The 19537-nt window shown below is 40.5% G+C and overlaps 1 protein-coding gene and 1 long non-coding RNA gene across 3 annotated transcripts; one reads left to right on the top strand and one right to left on the bottom strand.

Moving 5' to 3' along the window:
• Positions 1 to 8818: 8818 nt before the first annotated feature.
• LOC112843146 (uncharacterized) lies at positions 8819 to 14991 on the top strand. 2 transcript variants are annotated; one of them, XR_003215310.1, is made up of 3 exons: positions 8819 to 9601; positions 10058 to 11119; positions 14318 to 14991. It is a non-coding gene; the product is annotated as an uncharacterized LOC112843146 (long non-coding RNA). The 2 variants fall into 2 exon arrangements; XR_003215309.1 differs by lacking the exon at positions 14318 to 14991 and having other exon boundaries at positions 10058 to 11286.
• A 2794-nt stretch (positions 14992 to 17785) lies between these two features.
• LOC112845522 (uncharacterized) lies at positions 17786 to 18745 on the bottom strand. Its single transcript, XM_025904932.1, has 2 exons — positions 18104 to 18745; positions 17786 to 17990 (listed from the first exon to the last, which is right to left on the bottom strand). Exons 1-2 carry the CDS (start codon positions 18743 to 18745, stop codon positions 17973 to 17975), a joined length of 660 nt encoding a protein of 219 aa, XP_025760717.1. The 3' UTR covers positions 17786 to 17972.
• Positions 18746 to 19537: the final 792 nt, after the last annotated feature.

Consider the following 19537-nt stretch of genomic DNA (forward strand, 5'->3'; position numbering starts at 1 on the left):
AGCTACCAAAGCTTTCTCTGAATAAATCAATAAAGATCCATTTATGGAAAACTGTGATGAAGGCAGTTTTGTCTTTAATTATATTAAACAATATAACACATTTGACCACTTTTAAGTGATTTTTTAATACAGTAAAGTTAAGGTTATATACCTAATTTCCAGTAAGTGGCCCAGCCCCTCCTATATTTTTTATGTATGTGGCCCTCAGCGAAAAAAGTTTGGACACCCCTGTACTAGACTTAATATTTACTGAATACAATAATGGATTTCTATACATTTTACATCAGATGAAAACTTTGGCTATAAGATTCAGATAATAATTCATTAAAAGCTAGACATTTTAAATAAGAATAAGAAAGAAAAGTATTTCTTTGTGCCCCCCTTTCCCTGTTAATGAGCTACCTTCCCCCCTGGCAAAACTTTGCTAGACCCGCCTCTGCACACGTAGCTGTCAGCTACGTAGAAAAGGATCCTGGTGTTATTTGTCTCTCAGAAACAGTTCATAACTTCCCTTCAACTCATTCCTGTCACCTAAAAGGTAAACCTGTTTCTCCATCACCTGTTCAGCTCTGATGATTCGGTGAGGACATCTCCTGGTTTCATCTTCATGTTTCCCTCTCAGCACATATCCAAACTGATATCATGACCAGCAGCTATTACGGCTGTGGCTCCAGCAAACATCAGCTCAGTGATTCCTGAGATTAGGGAAAAAACAGGTTTTAATTTTCTAAAATATATTTTTTGATTTTTCAATAATTTATGTTTTTGCTGGAGAAGTGCAAGGTTTTTGTCAACACCGTCAGACACAAAGAAATGCAAAAATATATATTTTAAATTAAGTCGTTTCAGCTATTTTGACTATTAGCAGCTTCTCTGTTCTACTGTTTATGCACATATGTTTTCAAATGAATTATACCATGTTTAAAAGTAAGATTGTTTTGGCTTTTTATTATTAGAGTTACAGTCATACATATTTTCAGAAGCTTGTATTTAATCTCTATAAGAAACAATCATATTAGGCAGCATGCAAATTGGAAATTTATTGAGAAAATTACGTATTTTTATTGGGAGATCATGAGGGAGGAAAATATATGGTTCTCCAAAAGAGAAAAATAAACCAAAACTCCATATTATGAAGTTGACAAGGTGCTGACGGAGGTGACGGAGGTGACAGAGATCTGACGGTGGTGACACACTATTAGAAAACAAGATATTATTTCTTTCAAAATGACCATTAAACCTTAACAACTTTTGTAATATCACAAGACACACCATAACAATTCTGTTTTTGCACATGTCAAGTTCTACATCTTAATAGTTCACCAGCAAGTAGCTGCCTACTACTCCTTGATTCCTAAAGTATTCTGTGGTTGTGTGTTTAGACCCTGCTGTACTTTCTCTCCTTTCGACTCTCTGTGCTTGTTTCCAAAACCTTCTCTTCTGCCTTTTTTCTCTTTCTTTGAGATCACTGATGTTCTTTATTTTTTCCCTCTTTCACCCTCTTTCCATCTTTCCCTTTCCTTTATGAGAAACTCTTTCTTCAACTCAGGCTGGCTGTCCATTTTTTCTCTCCTTCTTTTTTAAGCCTCCCTGTTCCTTCTCTTTCGTTCCTCTACTGACAGGTTCCCCTTTGCTATTCTAGCCTGAAATGTACTATTTTGTAATTACTATAATTTTTCTGAACCTTATGCTTTTTTACAGATTAAGGATGAATATTCACAACACAATTATGCATTAAGCAATAGAGATGCTATCCGGTCTTTAAGTCTGATGTCATTAGTCGTTTCCAGGTCCAAACTCCGCTGCAGATCCCAAAGTCAAAGGAACTCTGCGGCATCACTGAGAGTTACAAACTGTCTAAATTCTTTCATCTTTAATAAAATGATCAGTGTGGCTGCTCTACCAGGTGTAACATCCAGACATCCATGGAAACAGAATATATGAAATTTAACAGAGTTAGAAGTTAGATTGCTTGTTTCCACCTGAACATGATATACCAGCTCTGCTATCACTTCCAACATAAATGAAGACAGAAAACTAAGCAGCAGTGACTATTGTCAGGTTACTGAAGTTGGACTAGCTGGTATAGTGATGTGCTACATGATCGCTAGCGACACAGCTATGTTAGCATAACATAAACACAGTGAAGCTGGAGGATGAATGCTAACTTTTTTCCACTTGATAAAAGTTAACATGAGGGTTCCCGATGGTTAGGCTGACAGTGATCACTGACTGTTTTTAGGGGCTTGTTTAGATGTAATAGAACAAGATAAAAAGCATTAAAACATTTTAACAGCACAAAAGGCTTAATAAACACAGAGTAGTTTGGGCCCGGAAGCAGGATTCATACATCATCACTTAAAGAACAGCTCTCGGGGCACAGCTAGCTCAGTAGATGCCACATGATCGGAAGGTTGGGCATTCAAATCCAACGAACAGCAGCTATCCTGGATTTGTAGCTGCCCACTGCATCACTGAGTGAATGGCATAAAGAATGAAATTCAAGATAAGGCAAATTTGATAAAATTTGACACATCTGTAAAGCAGAAATATCAGTAAAATACTCAGGAAGTAATATATCTGAAATATTAGTAAAAAATAACTTAACATAAATGGTGAATAGCACACTTTTCTGGCATATGTTAACACCATTAGAAAAAGGGTCAACACCGTCAGACAAAAATCCTGATGGTGCTGACAAAATACCCTACTGTCTCTCATAACACATGTTTTTCTGACAGAAGCCATCTTGTTTTTCATCAGTTGCTTATGGCCTCTACAATCTACCTAAATGAAGCTCTTTTTACAAAAAAAAAATAAAATAAATCTTGGATTACATCGACTTTGGTGTTGACGCACTATGGTTGCGACACAGAGTTTTATCAGAAAGGTATGCAATAAATGAAACAAAAATTTTAAAAAAATATCACAGCAGTGACCTCATGGCATGTGTAAAGGGGTTCACAGAGTTTAAGCTACCCCCAATAATTCCTGATTTTTTTGTACTTTGGTGTTGACAAAAACTCTGGACACGATTTTAATCACTTAAAAAATATGTAAAAATAATTTTTCAATTGCATATTTTGATATTATATAAGGTATTGACTTAAATACTTAGTGATGAGAGCCATCATGTTTAATTTTACATTACTTTTAATTTTTTTTCTGTATTTTAATATGATCACACCTGCTTCTGGACAATGGATTTTTAAGGTACTGGTAATGTATTGTACCATTTAAAAATAAATATATATGTATAAAAAATGCAAAATCATACTTTTGTTTTATAAACATTGCCTTGGTTTGTCTTTTAGGCACATGGGTTAACACTAGTGATGTGCGGATTGATCCCGAAATATCGATTCCTCCGATACCAGTCATTTATGTTCTAGAATCGATTCTCACATTAAAATATCGATATTTCCTTAGGCTAAATTTGTAGTTTATCATTAACAGGAACACAGTGAAAAGAAACTATATCATTCAGATTGTCTACATTGGAAGGAACTACTTCCTCTTCGCCTTTCATAGTCATGTGCGAAAAACGGCTGTATAAATGTCTGGCAGCCCCTGGCGTGCGCACTCACAACAATGGCTGAGCGTAAGTAGAGTCATGTGCGGAGGTATTTTACCTCCACAAACAGCTGAGACGCGGTTTGCGATACATGTGGCAAAAAGTGAGGTGTTGTGGCAACACCACTAACCTCGTCAAACACCTCAGAGTAAATCATATCACAGAATATGATATGATGTTGAGGCGAACTGAAGAGGAGGAGGGGGACAGGTGCTGCTGGGGGGGGAGACAGACGTCTCTCACGGAGTCCTTTAGTGCTGCAGGCAGGCAAAGTGTTCGAATGGCACACAACTTCAGTTTTTTATTTCTATATGATGAACTCTGCATTATTAAGTGATAAGAACAAGTAATCTGATGTCCTGTAATCATGATGACGCTAAAATTTGAGATATAATAAGTAAAATATGTTTTTCTACAAAGTATCGGTATCGGATCAGTGTCGTCGATACCACCCTGAATTTTACTTGGTATCGGATCGGAAAGGAAATCAGTGGTATGGCACATCACTAGTTAACACTTGTATGCATATTTTTAACCACAAAATTGGGTTTTATCTGCCGACATGTTTTGTCCCTTATCTCAAGAATCACTGAGATGATACTAGAAAGTAATATTAAATAAATGCTAACAACAGCTGATCGAGCTTAAACGTGCTGCTGTTGTTTAGCGTGACATCCGCTGGTTTCCTCTTTCTGGCGCAGAGAAAAGCCGATCAGCTGATCATTGTTTAGTTTCATGATTGAATTAGCAACTTTCTAGCTGAAGAGGAGCGGGACAAATCGCGTTCCGTTTCACCTCAACTTTAAAGTTCGACCTCCCCGACCAACTGGCCAATCCACCACCATTCATTTATACCGTTAAAAAAAGAAAAGAAATAAAACCCCATCGGCCCATAAAAACGAAAAATCACGAGCGGCCCACCGGGCAAATGCCCGATATGCCCGATAGCCAGTCCAGCCCTGTCGGTGCCTATGCCATCCCAGTATGCGCTGGCATGAGTACCAGCAATTTTTTTTTTTGCCGATCCCCGTGATGCCGCCCCGGGCAACCGCCCGTGTCGCCCGTATCTAAAACCGCTACTGGACACAAACAAACTAGCTCAAACTATGCAGGGAAATCTTATAATGTAGAGATGCCATGTTCCTTTTAATTAAAAACAAAAAAGAAAAACTCAGACAAGTGCATTGTTTAAGTATCAGGTTTCTTTTTTGATGATATCAGTGTTAATACAATAATCTACTCATGTCTTCCTAGTCAGGATTCCTTTGATCAGTTTCTGAAAATATCTGTCCCCCTTCTTTCCGAATAAAATGTGTTAGAAATGTCCCCAACCTTCTTCTTCTTCATAAGGTCACCACTCCATCTCGCTCTATCCCAGCATGCTGCCACACCAACCCTCTGCATGTCCTCCTTCCCTCCATCTGTGATTCTCCACTGTGGCCTTCCACATGAAATGACAACATTTTAAACTCTGCACCTTCAGCTATTCCTTCCGTTTTTTTCTATATGTCACAGTCTCCAAACCAAACATCACAGCAGCTCTCACCATCTTGTAAACCTTCCTTTTGAATTTTGGGCATGGAACATAAAACTCATTGCTGACTTAAACATACAGACCTTCAAAAATGAGAAAGCATGAGTCCTTGTTTCCTTTTTAAGTATTTGAGTCAACACAGTGTGGCAATGTGACCACAAGACAGAGCTTGAGCAGAGTTGCTATTGTGTATTTCCTCTGTTTGTCCTGCTGTATAAAACACAAACTGCTTTCATGTTTAAACTGGACAGAAAATGTTCATACTGGTGCTGTGAAGACTACACGAATGAGACACATGTATGTTTCTTAGCAGCCAAACACACCTGATGAGCCACACCATCCTCAGCCTCCACCTCTGCTGCCTCTCCATCGACATAGCTGAAGATGAAGATGAGCAGTATCATCGTGTCAGCTGAATACAGCAGAGAGGGAGCACAGACATGTGAACCAGCTTAGAGCCGAGCTCAGCTTTGGACCAAAACATAGAAAACAAGCAGTGAGAACAACAGATCAGCACAGCTTTGACCTGATGTGGGGCCTCAGATTGCTAAGATCGTTGCTGAGGGATTCCCATGATGCACTTAGTATTTGTCCTTAGTCAGCTTTCTCACTTACTATGTGTTAACAGACCTCTCTACATTGAATCATACTTGCTATTAATCTCTGGCTCTCTTCCACAGCATGTCTTTATCCTGTCTTTCTTCTCTCAACCCAACTGCTCACAGCAATTGGGAATTGAGAGACCTGATCACCAGTGATGGACATTAGATCAACATTACAATTGGATGCAGTTTGTTTGCACTTACCAAAATAACTACCATCTTCATCTCATGCAGCTGCCCTGGCGCCAGCTGGATGCTCACGGCCAAAGCTGACAGGAATAACAATTCTCGCTTAGATAACAAGACTGTTGTTGTGACGATCTTCCTTCCAGGCCACCTGCATTCACCGAAGATTGACTTTTGCCTAACCGGGTGAAGGGACACTTTCTCTCGGCTAAACATGGAACACACACACACGTACACTGACACAGACCTTCACTCCCCCCCCTCCAAACGCCTTCGAAGCTTCTATGTTGTGAGATGTGACGATTCATGTGCTATGTGCTGAGGTGGTTTTTTTCTGTTCTCAGACTGATTTCCCTGTTGAAGCTCAGTCTGGGGGGGAGTTCTTATTTTCTCCTTGCTTCTCCTGTTCATTTCATTTCACTACATGTCGTACTCTGTATGATTGTGTTTGTGACAAATAAAGGTTGTTTGTTCGCTCAAGGCTCACTGTCATGTGGACTGAAGGACATGAGACACCAACTTTCTCTCAGGGCCGTTCCTGGCCTGTTTGGCTATCACAGGAGCACGTTCAGTGAGAGACTGAGATTACCAAAAAGCAACACTGACCGATGCAGGAAATCATTTGTTAAATATCAACACTTCACCGAGTTCTTTTGATTTCTCAGAGGCATCCGATGGAAGACACACTGCTCATAGGCCATTGCACACTTTATTCTAAAACAAATTTACTTCTAGAAGGGAGATGCGTCCTGCATGACACAGATCTCAAAATCGTGACGCGCGCTTAACAGTTTTATTACCAGCTCTCTTTTTCTAGTCTAAACAACAGTGTTCCAGTAACTTTCCACTAGAAGATGGTCCCATGTTATGTACTTTTCCCAGACAAGCGTGAGTGAGTCTACAGCATTCTACCCCCAAGGACACGTAGTCTAAAGCCTTTATTTTTCAGGGCCGTGTCCACTTAATACTACACCATATAACTTTATAGCACTTATCAATAAAAAACATAGCATTATTGAGGCACTTCAAAGAATTGCATCTCAACACTCCTGCCTGTGGCCATAATAATGTATTGTTTGGAGTTTAGTCTGTTACTGTTATTTTACCATTTCTTCTTGGAGCAACTGTAACCCACATAATTTCCTTAGGGATTAATAAAGTATTCTGATTCTGATTGTTTCAAGATGACCTGCCATTATCCAATCACACATCTGCTTACCTGTATCTTTTGCTCGTTTCTCCTCCTCTTATTTTCTATTTTTTTCTAAACTGAGCATCTGATGGCTTTGAACTTTTCTTAATTTTGTGCTCCAGTATGAACACCCATCCCTCAACCCGAGGATCACCACTACATAACCTAATAGTTAGTTCACAGACTCGCTTTGTCTAGAGTTTATTTCTGGGATTTCACACAACCCAGGGTTCATATCATGAATACATAGTGGGCTTGGATTTACAACATTATGACTGAAATGTGCTTTATTTGGAAGCAGCCGCCCCCTCCCCTTTCGACAGGTTGTGTGTGAGAATTTAAATTATCAAACTGTAAATTATTGATTGATTGATTGATTGAATCTTTATTTTGAACATGTTAAAAAAGTACAACAACATAGAATTCAAAGAGACAAATAAACAAAGCAAAACAAAAGGAAAACGAGCAACCACAACTACAAATAACTTTCATGTTCAAAAAGGAGCAGGAAGAAGCATAAGCTTATTTAATCCCACCCCTTTTCCACTATGTAGTAATGAATAGACTACAGAAATACCTCCTTGCAATTACATTATATGTTATGTGTATTTTTTTTTATTATTTATTAATTTATATATATATATATTAATTGTTATTGATCCGTTTACCCCTAGTCGTAGAGTGTATATTTATTTTCTTACTCTTCTTATATTTAATGTTTACTTGCACTGCTGTAACTGGAGCCTCGTCGTCTCTCTATATACTGGACTGTATGTAGCGGAGATGACAATAAAGTTTACTTTGACTTCAGCAGCGAGCAGGCGCACCGAGGGCTCTCGCGCCGCTCACGCATAAAGAATTTAGAAAACCATACAATGCAAGGGCACATTAAGTGCAAATTATAAGTCTTTATCATAATTTCTGGTGTTTTTGTGTTTTTTGGTTTGTTTTTACTTTTTTTAATTTATTTTGCGAGCTAGTGATAAGATGCTGCTTCAGCCACCCAGAGAATCCCCTGGTGCCCGCCCTCTCCTCCCTGTGCCGCAAGCAGCAGGCGCACCTCGCACACGGGCACACGGAGGCGCCCTTACTCCTCGCAAAACCGACCGGTGCCTATTCCATCCCCACAATTCGCTGGTATGATGTCAGAGCAGCATGTGTGCGACCAACTTTTTTTTGCTCGTAATGCCGCCCCCACCTGGATGCCACCCTGGGCCACCGCCCACGTCGCCCACATCAAAAACCGCTACTGCTTTCCGATTAGTAGACAATCTGCTGACCTCCTGAGCCTCAGTCACCAACACATTAGCAGAAGTCACATGACCCATTTTTTGATCTAATGGGGTGTTAAACGTATACGTTCTTGATTAATCAGACCCAGTCGTATCAATGACCTCATAGTACTGTATCACCCCAACAGAGCATCGGAAATCTCGCACTGCAGGCTCCTCCTGTCATGTCTGGCCAACTCCCCGTGATTTTTCCCACGTAAATTCATGATAACAAATATTATTATTATTATTATAGTAGTAGTAGTAGTAGCAGCAGCAGTAGTATTGTCTACAGTGTTTAAAGCATCACCAAACACAAAGTGATGATCAGAATATGTTTGTTGGATTTCAGCACCTTGTGCGTGTAGTTACGTCTTATTGCCAGCTTCAGCTACACGGGGCAGAAATGTATTTAGGCTAGCACCATTTACAATGCCGGCGTATGCCGGTTGGGCGGACCCTGACATCACATCAGTTCATGCGAATGTGGCAAGCATTTCTCTCGGTGTCTAAACCTAACGGAGCTTCGCGATAACGCAGAAGAAGGTTGATAACGGAAACGCTTCACTGTCAGATCGTCAGGATGAGCCTTTCATCAGTGTTTGTGTTCTTTCTTCCTTTTATCTGTGAGGGGTTGGGAGCGCTGATCCAAACCACTGTGGGGGCAGATGTCGAGTTTCCGCTCTCAGAGGAGTGCAGGAAGGGAGAAGGCACGCTGTATCAGCGGCTGGATGATGCCAGCACGATCAGCTCATCGCATCTCTAAATGGTTACTGGAAGCCAGGGCGAGATTACACTGACCGTGTGGTCGTAGGACGCGATTGTTTAATCTTAACAAATGCTAACTTCAATGACAACGGACATTATGAGTTTACCTGCAACAGGAAACACTTGGAAGCTTACAAGCTGGAGGTATTTGTGCCCTCTGAAGTTGCTGTATCCGAGGGTGGGGATGCCATCCTCCCGTGTCGCTCTGTCACAGCGGGCCAGTCGGTGAAGTCTGCGCGCTGGAGGAGAAACGGGGAAGTACTGCTGGAGCTGAATGGTCGGACAGGGGGAATCACATACGGGGATGACTTTAACAGAAGCCGGGTATCGATACCATCTGACTGGGACCGACGGGCAGACCTGTCCCTCATCATAAAGGGAGCTCAGCAACAAGATGGAGGAGTTTATTACTGTGATGTAGAGAAGGCCGAGAAACACCGCTCTGCTGTCCGCCTGCGAGTGCGCAAACCACCGGTAAGTGCACCACACCCTGCTTTATCTGGCAAACTGATTGATTTACAGCAGAAAGGCTTTAAATACAACACCTGCGTTTGATGCCTTGCCAGTCAGTGACTTTCTGCGTGTGAATAACTTTACCATACTGTGAGCAGGATGACTCTGCTGTGACAACAGTGATTACAACAACACTGATCTCTGTCCTGGCAGCAAAGACACACAGTTCAGGTTTTAATTATGTCATTCAGGAATTTAACAAGATAACAGGCACCTGCAGGTGATTTTGTGGCTTAAACTGGGATTAACCCTTTCCCCTCCCCTACTCAGATCACAGATTGCACATAAACATTTCGTCTTGATGTTTTGCTGTAAACTGTGTGATCTTTGATTTGCTGTAAACTGAAAGGCATTTAAAGCTCCAACAAACTACACTGACTAACACGTCTGATTTTCATGTCTTCTTGCCCTCTGCAGGAGTCCTTCCACTGGATATGGATCACAATCATCATAACAGCAGCTGTGACATCTGTGATTGTTTTTACTCTCAAGTTCTTTTGGGGCTGGAGAGAGAAGACCAATGGTGTACATGCATGAAGAGAGCAGAGGAGACAGTGGCCGAAACATGACCAATCATTTATAATCAGGAGGAAAGCACATCTCTAAAAATTGCCCTGCCAAGCCTTCTGATGTTATACTGCCTATAAAAATGAATAGAAATAGCTTTTTGTAGTGCATTACTTTTAGTACCAAAGTCCAAACCCGAACCTTTATTTCACTGTGTAATGAAAGTCTTCATGGCAAAATAAACAGCAGATATCTGCACACTGCTAACTTACAGTGTAAAGATAAAAGAATACACACATACAGAGATTTCTTTCTGACTTTTGACTTATTGATTTATTTGTGTCTTCTTCTTGGCAGCTCTTCACTTGGTACAGTTGAAGGTCTGTCCTGAGAAAAAGGTATAGCTTGGTTATAGCAACAGCTAATAATCAATTTTTATGATTTCTTCATTGATCTGTAAGAGGCTGGAGCTTATGGTTAATGAATTCAACAGTCTGGGTCGAGTAGTTGAATTTATTATCATTGTGTTGAGGACAAAAGAGTCTTCAGGCCTCCAAAAGACCTTTTAAAGGTTCCAGGTGCCACCAAGTGTGACTGAGCAGGAGACTGAATGTGGATATAAATTGTATTTTACATTACTGGTTGCAGGGTAAGGTTTCTATTATGATTTGATGCCAACAAGCTTAGTTTAGTTCCTTAGTTTATTTGATGAGGACACTCTGTGCTCATCAAATAAATGAGGTTTGTGGGTCAGTTGGTTGCAGTCTATGAGGGCTGCTAGTAAATACGAGAGGCTGTTGCTGAAACCATAAACCAGCAGCCATGGTTTCAGTTTCTAGCTAATTAAAGGTTTACAGTTTTATGTTCCTTCATTTGTTTGCTTTATGGTTGTTTACAGGCCACAGTGATAAAATGTGATGAGTTTGCTTGGACGATGAACCCACTACAGTTCAACTTCAAACACCCTCAGAGGTTCAAGCTGGACTTCTTCTACATTTAAAACTTTAAGGGATACTGTTTTTTGTTTAATAACTGTGACTTATACATTTTCCATACCATGAAGTTACACATACATTCTGTCTTTTGAATTAAGTCCACTTTTAATCATTCTATGCTTCAGTAAATCTGTGTGATTTTAATGTGTGGCTTACTCGGCTTCTTTTACAAATAGTGACTCAATCACCTACACACAGACAGAAACATCTTTAATGAAAAAGAGTGCAACAACCAGGATGAGATAGACCTTTGACCTCTACATGTGGAGTCAGGAGTTTACATCCATTCATCATGGGTGTAAATGTCATGACAATTTTTATCTCAGCCGTGCAGAGATCTTTAAAGGGGCGGGTGCTCAAAGTTAAAAAGGGGCACATTGAACAAGGCTGAATAACAATAACACACATTCATCAAGAATCTAATATGGGATCGCATCATACTATATCACTGTTGTAAGGTGGTGACAAGGCAAAGCAAATGTAGCCTATGTTTTACCTGATGGGTACAATGTTGCTGTTGAGGGGTTTCTGCTGCTCCTGCTGCTGATAGTGCTGGAGGGCTGTGTTGATCTGAGATTGTAGACTGTAAAAAGCCCATAGGAGAGATGGTAGCTGATTAAACAAGTGTTATGAGATAATAACAAAATGCAAAGATTGGTGACAGTGCCTGGAACTGTAAGGCAACAAAAAACTGTGAGAAATAATTTAGGCTCTGCCTGTGAATCACTCTTTGCTTCTCTTCTTCCTTCCATCCCATCATTTCATATATCACTCTCCACTTGCTGTCTATCTGAGAACAAGGCACAACTTGCTATTGCAATAAACTATAATTTAATTATCCACACCTAACAACTCCTGCACTTAATCAATAATAAAATGATGACAGAAAAATGTTATAGCACTGCCTTTAGTAGCCTCACACAGCTCCTACTGTTTCCTCCTCATGTCCTTACCAGGCATGTCTGGACAATGTTATATCATGAGTAATAATTAAAAAAAAATCTATACACATAAAACACACACATACACAGACACAGACAGACAGAGTGTATGTCAACCAGATGTGGGTCAGGTCTGGCAGTGATTCACTATTTATGTTCCTATTTTCCTATTTTAGTTAGAAGACCCAAATGCCATGTTGCATAACTATACTGCTATGGTAACCAACATTTCAAATGCAGGTTTGACAGGTTTGTGAGTTTACACTTTATCCAAAACCTAGTGAGGGTTTACTCATGTTTACCACTGGTTGGCTGTAGCTCAGGAGGTAGAGTAGGTCACCTACTGATCGGAAGGTGACAAGCAGACTGACTCCTACAGTCTGCATGTCAAGTGTGCATGTTTATGAATGTAGTTAGGAAGCACTCAGTTTAGAGAAAGTGTGTGATTGGGTGAACGCGGCATGTTGTACAGAGCACTTTGAGTAATCCGGGAGAGAATCTGGCCAGAGTTTTGTCATGTTACTTTTGCACTGTTATGCACACGTTTTTATTACGTGGCTTGATTATGGTACACATTAGGCTGACACACAACTTACACATGGCCCACATACTGCAGGGAATGATGGCCCTTTGGTGGCCCACATCACATGGGCCAGCACAGGATCACCAGTGTGTCTGCTACTGGCCTTGTGCTGGCCCATGTGTGGGCCACCTCTGGCATTTCAGATCTGGGCCACCTAAGGGCCGTCATTCTTTGCGGTATGTGGGCCACGTGTAAGCACATTGTGTGGGCCAGATCTGGCCCTTACCAATTCTGCTATGTGGGACAGTGCTGATAAAGGAATCTCCCCTTATTATTTATTCCTAGTGCTATAATAGTACATTAAAAAGAATACAAAAATAAATAATAAATATGTATAAAAGGCTCTGAGATTTCATGTCTATGTTCTGCAATGTTGTCTGGGGTGGAGTTGTGGGAAATGACATTGGCAGAAGTTTGGGGTACAGCGCTGCTACTCCAGGAGGGGAGATTGTTTTTCCATGTTAGTTCTGTTTTACCTCATCATGTAAACTGTGTTCCTGGTTCTGGTTGCCATCCTTCACGGTGATGCTCAGAGTGTTAAATTCATGACTGGAAACCGCTGGCAACACTGAGTATATAGGTGGCAATAAAACAGCTGGCGTTGACAATCCAGCAAAGTGAAAGCCTCTTGTCCTCCTTCCTGTATCCTGACCGATTCACCATCTTGTTAGCTGCTGAACCTAAAAGAACTAGCCCTCACCTAGTACACCTCAACAAAATATAAAATAATGCGTGTGTGACTATCCACTCTGTACAAGCAGAAGGTTTATTAAATGTTTAAACTGTAGAGCAGGGGTGTCGAAGTCCAGGCCTCGAGGGCCAGTGTCCTGCAGGTTTTAGATAACACCCTGGGTGAACACACCTGAATCAAATGAGTAGTTCATTACCAGGCCTCTGGAGAACTTCAAGACATGTTGAGGAGGTAATTTCGCCATTTGAATCAGCTGTGTTGGATCAAGGTCACATTCAAAACCTGCAGGACACCGGCCCTCGAGGCCTGGAGTTCGACACCTGTGCTGTAGAGATACAGTAATTTTGCTGCTGTAAAATAAGCATTCTGTCACATTTAAAATATAAATCTAATATAATCTGTTTCTTAATGTATGTTCTTTAAAATACAGTTTGTGTTTTTTTAGATATCATAATTATAATAATCAATGATTATGTGGATATGTGGATGCATATTAGATTTTTTTGGTAAAATATAAGCCCTCCAGAAAGGCAGGAAAAGCCTTACTATAAAACTAGCTAGCAGCTATAGTACTTGTGCAGTTAATAAAATGTTAATAAAATGACAGATAATAATAATGTCGCACTGTTGCACACACAGCAAAAAATGCACCTGTGCGCCTTTTTGACCTTGTTCCCAGCTCGTATGCAAGACAGATCCTTTTATTTAGCAAAACTGTGATTAATAGTTAAATGTTATTCTTGAGGGGCACAGACAGGACTCTGCACGCACACACAAATTAAAAAAAGAAAATTAATTAAAAAAAATTGCCTCAACAAAAGGCCACTTTGGGCACCCACGGTGACGCTGGTGTTCCAGCAGTTTCCAGTTCATGGCAGGCTTGTGCCTTGTTGTTCCTGAACACCCAAACAAATTTCCTCTGTCAGAAATGAAATAATGTTGTATTTGTGTTTGTTCTAGTTAAAAATGATGTGGCCAGGAGTTCAGCCAGTCGGCAGGGGCTCAAGGGTCAACAGACATCTAGGGTGGTCTACTCACCTGAAGTGTTAAATGCTTCCTCAACTTTCATCCTTGTAAATGGACTTGTTGTTATTCATCCACTGAATGAGTCAGTACTGCAGGGTCTAATCATAAAGTCATCTGGGACAAGCAGACGACATGTATCGTCCCTGTTATAAAAATATCACTATTATTGTCATTGTTATTTTATATTATTGTTCTGTTTATTTTTATCCTGCTGCTAAACTAATTTCCCCTCGTGGGACAATAAAGAATTTGAAAAAAATATGTGCAATCGCACTGCTGTTATAGATCCTGATTGATGAGCGCATATTTTGAATCTAGTAATGTGGATGTTTGAGACCGTTCTCATTCCCGACGCTTAACATAATGAAGATTTGTCACCTAGCGTAAAAAGTTACACTTTAGGCGTGAGAAGGTGTTGGTTGTTAAAGCAGCTTGTCTGGTGGTGCTCACTGGTTTCCAAAGACTTAGACTGCTCAGAATACTTACACGGAGGGTTTCACACTTCCTCGCCTGTTAGCTTTGTGAATTGTTGTTGTTGTTGTTGTTGTTGTGGAGTCACTGAATTTCTTAAGGTCTTCAAGTTAGCTTTCGATGCAGCATACATGCAGTGTCCCTGTTGTATAAATGAAAGAAATACAAAATAAATAAATAAAATACAACAAAACAACATGTCTCTGATTACCTCTGACATTAAACAGTCACAGTCGCATTAATTTAATCAGTAGACGTGGAAGTCATGCAGCATGTTTGCTGTATGCCTTTAAGGTCAACGATCATTTGTAATTATAGATGACATGGTTGGAAATTAATTCTGTCAACAGGTGATCTCCCAAACATCTAACTTATGGGCATGTTTTTTGTCCTTGTAGAATGCAGCTGTTGCAAATGTGGAAAGGATTGATGGCCCAGTATTGGCACACGTAGAAGAATTAAAAAAGAACCTAAAAATGACCAGCCTGTAACAAACAAAAAATAAACCAACCAACTAACCAACCAATAAAACTCTTTAAGGGGGTTTGAACTCCCGCAAAGAGGGGAAGTGAGACATTGTGCCTCTCTGTAAATCAGTTTGCGCTCAAACGCTGACACTTCTTCCAGCATGTGTAGCACTGTGCCTCCTCTCCCCTGAAGTGTTGTATTCAGCTTGTTCAGATTCGCTGTCATGTCCACCATGAAATGCAGCTTTTCCAGCCATTCTGGCTGTTTCAGCTCTGCTGCTCATGAAAGTTTTCACCTCTCCCAGACATGCAGTAATGCGTTTCAGCACCTCTCCTCTGGACAGCCGCCAGACTCGGTTATGCAGCAGCAGATCAGAGTACGCGCTCTCCAGTTCATCTAGTAGCGAACAGTGGTGACGGTGATTTAAACCTTTTGCCATTATTTTATTCATAATCTGAATGACAACATTCACGATCTCTGTGCATTCTGGAGGGAAGGTTTGTGTGCACAGTGTGTCTATGTGCAGGATGCAGTGAAACGTCGGCAGCTTACTATCCAGTGACTTCTGCATCAAGGTCACAAAGTGCCTGTACGCTCCACCCATAACTGGTGCCCCATCAGTAGCCACTGACACTGTTTTTATTTATTACTCTTAAACAATCAAGCATAGCCTTGCAGATGCCCCCTCCCCCCGGCAGAAAATATCCATCTTTGACAGTCTTCGCACAGAGGCATCTCTCAGATTTTCTGCACAGTTTCACTCTTGCTTTCAAAGTCCGGGGGTAGGTGTTCTGAAATCTTAATGAGTGATTCTTTCATATATTCTCTGTCCGTGAACGGCTTACCGTGCCTTTGTGGCCACAAAACTTGCATATGTAGTTAATTTGCAGAATTCATCCAACTTAATTTTATTTATTTTTCCTCAGATCAGCCTTCCGCATCAGTTCTGAAAGTACTTTTTTTTTCTCTTCTCCCTCCGGATATTTTTCAGCGAAGGCTGTGTGTTTATTTTGGAAATGTCTTGCGACATTTGACTTTTTTATTGTTAGTCAGTCTCTCTCCACAACAAAGGCGTAGATTTGGTTTTGGCATTGGTGGGGACGGATGATTCAACCACTGAACCCTGCCCTGTTTCTTTTGTTTTCCTTTTTGTCTTTGCTTCTTGATAAAAAAAGGAGAAATATACTTGCCTACATATGCTATTCTAGATGCTTTTAAACCATTTAAAATTACAAATCACAGTTTTATATGTGAAGGATATGTGCCATCCTCCTGTCCTCCTTGCAGGTCCTCGCAGCGCAGGCTTGCCGCTGCTAAAACGAAACAGAGCTCCCTGAAAGGCACAGCCAATCACATTGGCCATATTTGTCACATGAGGTAGGGCTCCAGTAGAGAACGTAATTTAACTCTTTCTGCATCGCTGGGTGAATGAGACGTTGACAGATCGGGGTTTTTTTCTCTTTCTATCGGGTTTGTTTTTCTTTACTCGAATTGGTGGGGACAATTCAATAATCCCTGGATATTGGTGGGGACATATCCCTTCCATCCATGCCAAATCTACGCCCTTGCTCCACAAATTAGGCATATTGGTAGAATCACTTAACAATTTAATGATAATTTAATGATGCCTGGGAATCTGCCCAGGCATCATTAAATGTTCTATTTTCTTCAGATATTTTTTTTCTCTTATATTTCTCCATACTTGGCTTACCTGGGGTTGAAAGTCTCGAAAAATACATGGCGTTTTGGCCGGTAACCGCTTTCCGCGAGTGTAACACTTATTTTGAGCGACGAAAAATAATAAAATATAATTTTAGCTTAGTATCTCAAGATCACATAATCTTCCAATTTAGAACTACACTTTTTTAAAAAATTACACAAATAAAATAAACTTATAATTTATTTTCCCAAGCCACGCGGAGCCGCAGTATAAGGATGAAAAAGCTGCATGCGGCTCCGCAGCCTGAACCGTTGTGGTTTTCATTCAGTCTAATTTTACTGCATAAATGAAAGTTGTGCTCTTGATTCTCTGTATAAATGAACATGATGCCAAACCATCGATTGCAAAATGAATAATATTCCTGCCTCCATAAATATAAGGACACATTTCTGCCTCGTACCAAATGATGCTCAACTGTGATGGAACTAAAAAAATAATAATGAAGTCTGGTTACACATAGTGTTTTACAGAAAACACACATGTAATTATGTAATGCTACAAGTACACACTTTAGGCTTTAAACTCATTTATTAATATAAAGAGAAGGACTGTATGTAGACTGAAGGCACCAAAGAAGACACTGGAGCAACCAACGAGTTACAGGATGAGTAGAAATACAAAGGCACATCTATAAAATGTAAAAATCATACAAACTAATGATAAACTAAAAATCAAGGAAGAAATGAACAAAATATAAAGAGATATGAATGTCCTCTTAGAACACATTTCATATGATAATAAGTCTGAAAAACTTGAATGTTTCCAAGCTAATCTGGCACTTCTAACGTGTTGTTTTTAGACGCTAAAAATGAGAAATATGTGTAACGGGTGGCACTGATGAGCTAAAGAGAAGGAGGAAGGTCCGTGTGACTGGATCGTGTGTGGATGTTGCACAGCACAGCACTGCTCCTCTGTAAAGCTGACAGCAGCTCAGGCTTGTTGTGGTTTCTAATGACAGGATTTCAGAGAACATGAAACATAAATTCTGTTAAACTCAGACACAAGTTTGAGTTTGTGGTGTTCACATTTCAATGTCATGTGTAAAAGGGAGGGATGCTTACCGACGCAGGCGGTGAAGTGGATGTCCCGTTGACCTTTAGCCTCACAACAGCTGCGAACCGTTTCCCTCCACACTGGATGTAACAAAAATAATCTCCTCCGTCTTGCTTCTTAGCCCCTGTTACGTTTCGGCAACAGTCTCGTTTAGGTGACACATAGAGTCGGCCATCAGCACACTTGTTTCCTTCGTCTGTGGTGGAATTCTGCCCGTTTTTCACACACTGCACAGTCTCGGACTTGCTGCAGACTTGCTCTTGATAAAAGCACGGGAAAGTGGCATTTTCTCCCTCCTTGACCGTTACATTAAAGGGAAGCAGAACTTTAACTTTAATTTTAATTTGCACGCCTTCTCTACACCTTAACACAAAATCCCCGCTATCATTGTAAAATGCGTGATAGAAGATAATGGAGGAATTGTTACTGATACGGTCTTCGTAGCCTTGAGCAGGTGTCCACACACCTTGCTGGTGAACAGCCACCTCCACCTCCCCATGCGGCTCACACCGGAACAGTTTTCCTCCATCATTGCTGCAGTTTTCTGGAAATGTGAACTGCCTTCCTAAAACAGCTTCCACACAGACATCACACAGAGAGGCAGCTATTAAGGAGGAGACCACGACAAAGAGCTGCAGAGGCCGGGCCATCCTGAGTCTCTGTCCTTCTGAGTGGAGCAGGGGAACGATGGATTAATATAACCTAAGGAGAATGACCTTCCTCCACACACTAGCCCATCTTTACTGGCGTCTGATTGGTCATCCAATCCTGGGATGTGAAAAAATCAACTGCATGAATATAGTGAACTTCAACATTGGAAAAGCAGTCAGAGCAGTGATGGTTATCTGTCTTCTTTCCAAGCTCCTTAGACGACTATCAGCCTGATGTGTTGAGTCTCATTTTTGAAGGCAAAGGCAGGAAGAACTCAGTGAACATCACATTATCATCTCCTACATCACGACATGCCAGTGATCACTGTGTTAGGTTTTGGTGTTTTGACTCGTCTGCACTTTTTAAAAAATATAAGTTCTGATACTTTTCTTCCCCATAACGTATAGTTCAGTTACATTGAAGCTTCATTTTAAGAGTTCTGGAATTTCCGATATTACAGAAGCTACTAACGAGGGCTTTGATGAAATGGTGGAATGGATCCACGTGAGAATGCAGACAAGGTCGACACAACCGTTGTTTGTGTGATTTTTTACAACAATTTCAAGAACATTTGTTGCTCAGCTGAAATATATTTCCAGCCCGATGATCATTATTGCATAAAACTGTTTTCTACTATTATCTACTTTCTGGCTTCCTGGGAAGAATAATTCAAATTCAACAGTTTTTAAACCCTCGTAACTGTGTATGAGATGAGAAACATTAGTATCACGCTGGGGGGTTTTCATAAAAAAACCAACCTCACAATGACGTGTTAAAATGCGTTGTCTCTT

The sequence above is a fragment of the Oreochromis niloticus genome, linkage group LG3, assembly GCF_001858045.2.
Source record: "Oreochromis niloticus isolate F11D_XX linkage group LG3, O_niloticus_UMD_NMBU, whole genome shotgun sequence".
In the NCBI taxonomy this organism is placed as follows: Eukaryota; Metazoa; Chordata; class Actinopteri; order Cichliformes; family Cichlidae; genus Oreochromis; species Oreochromis niloticus.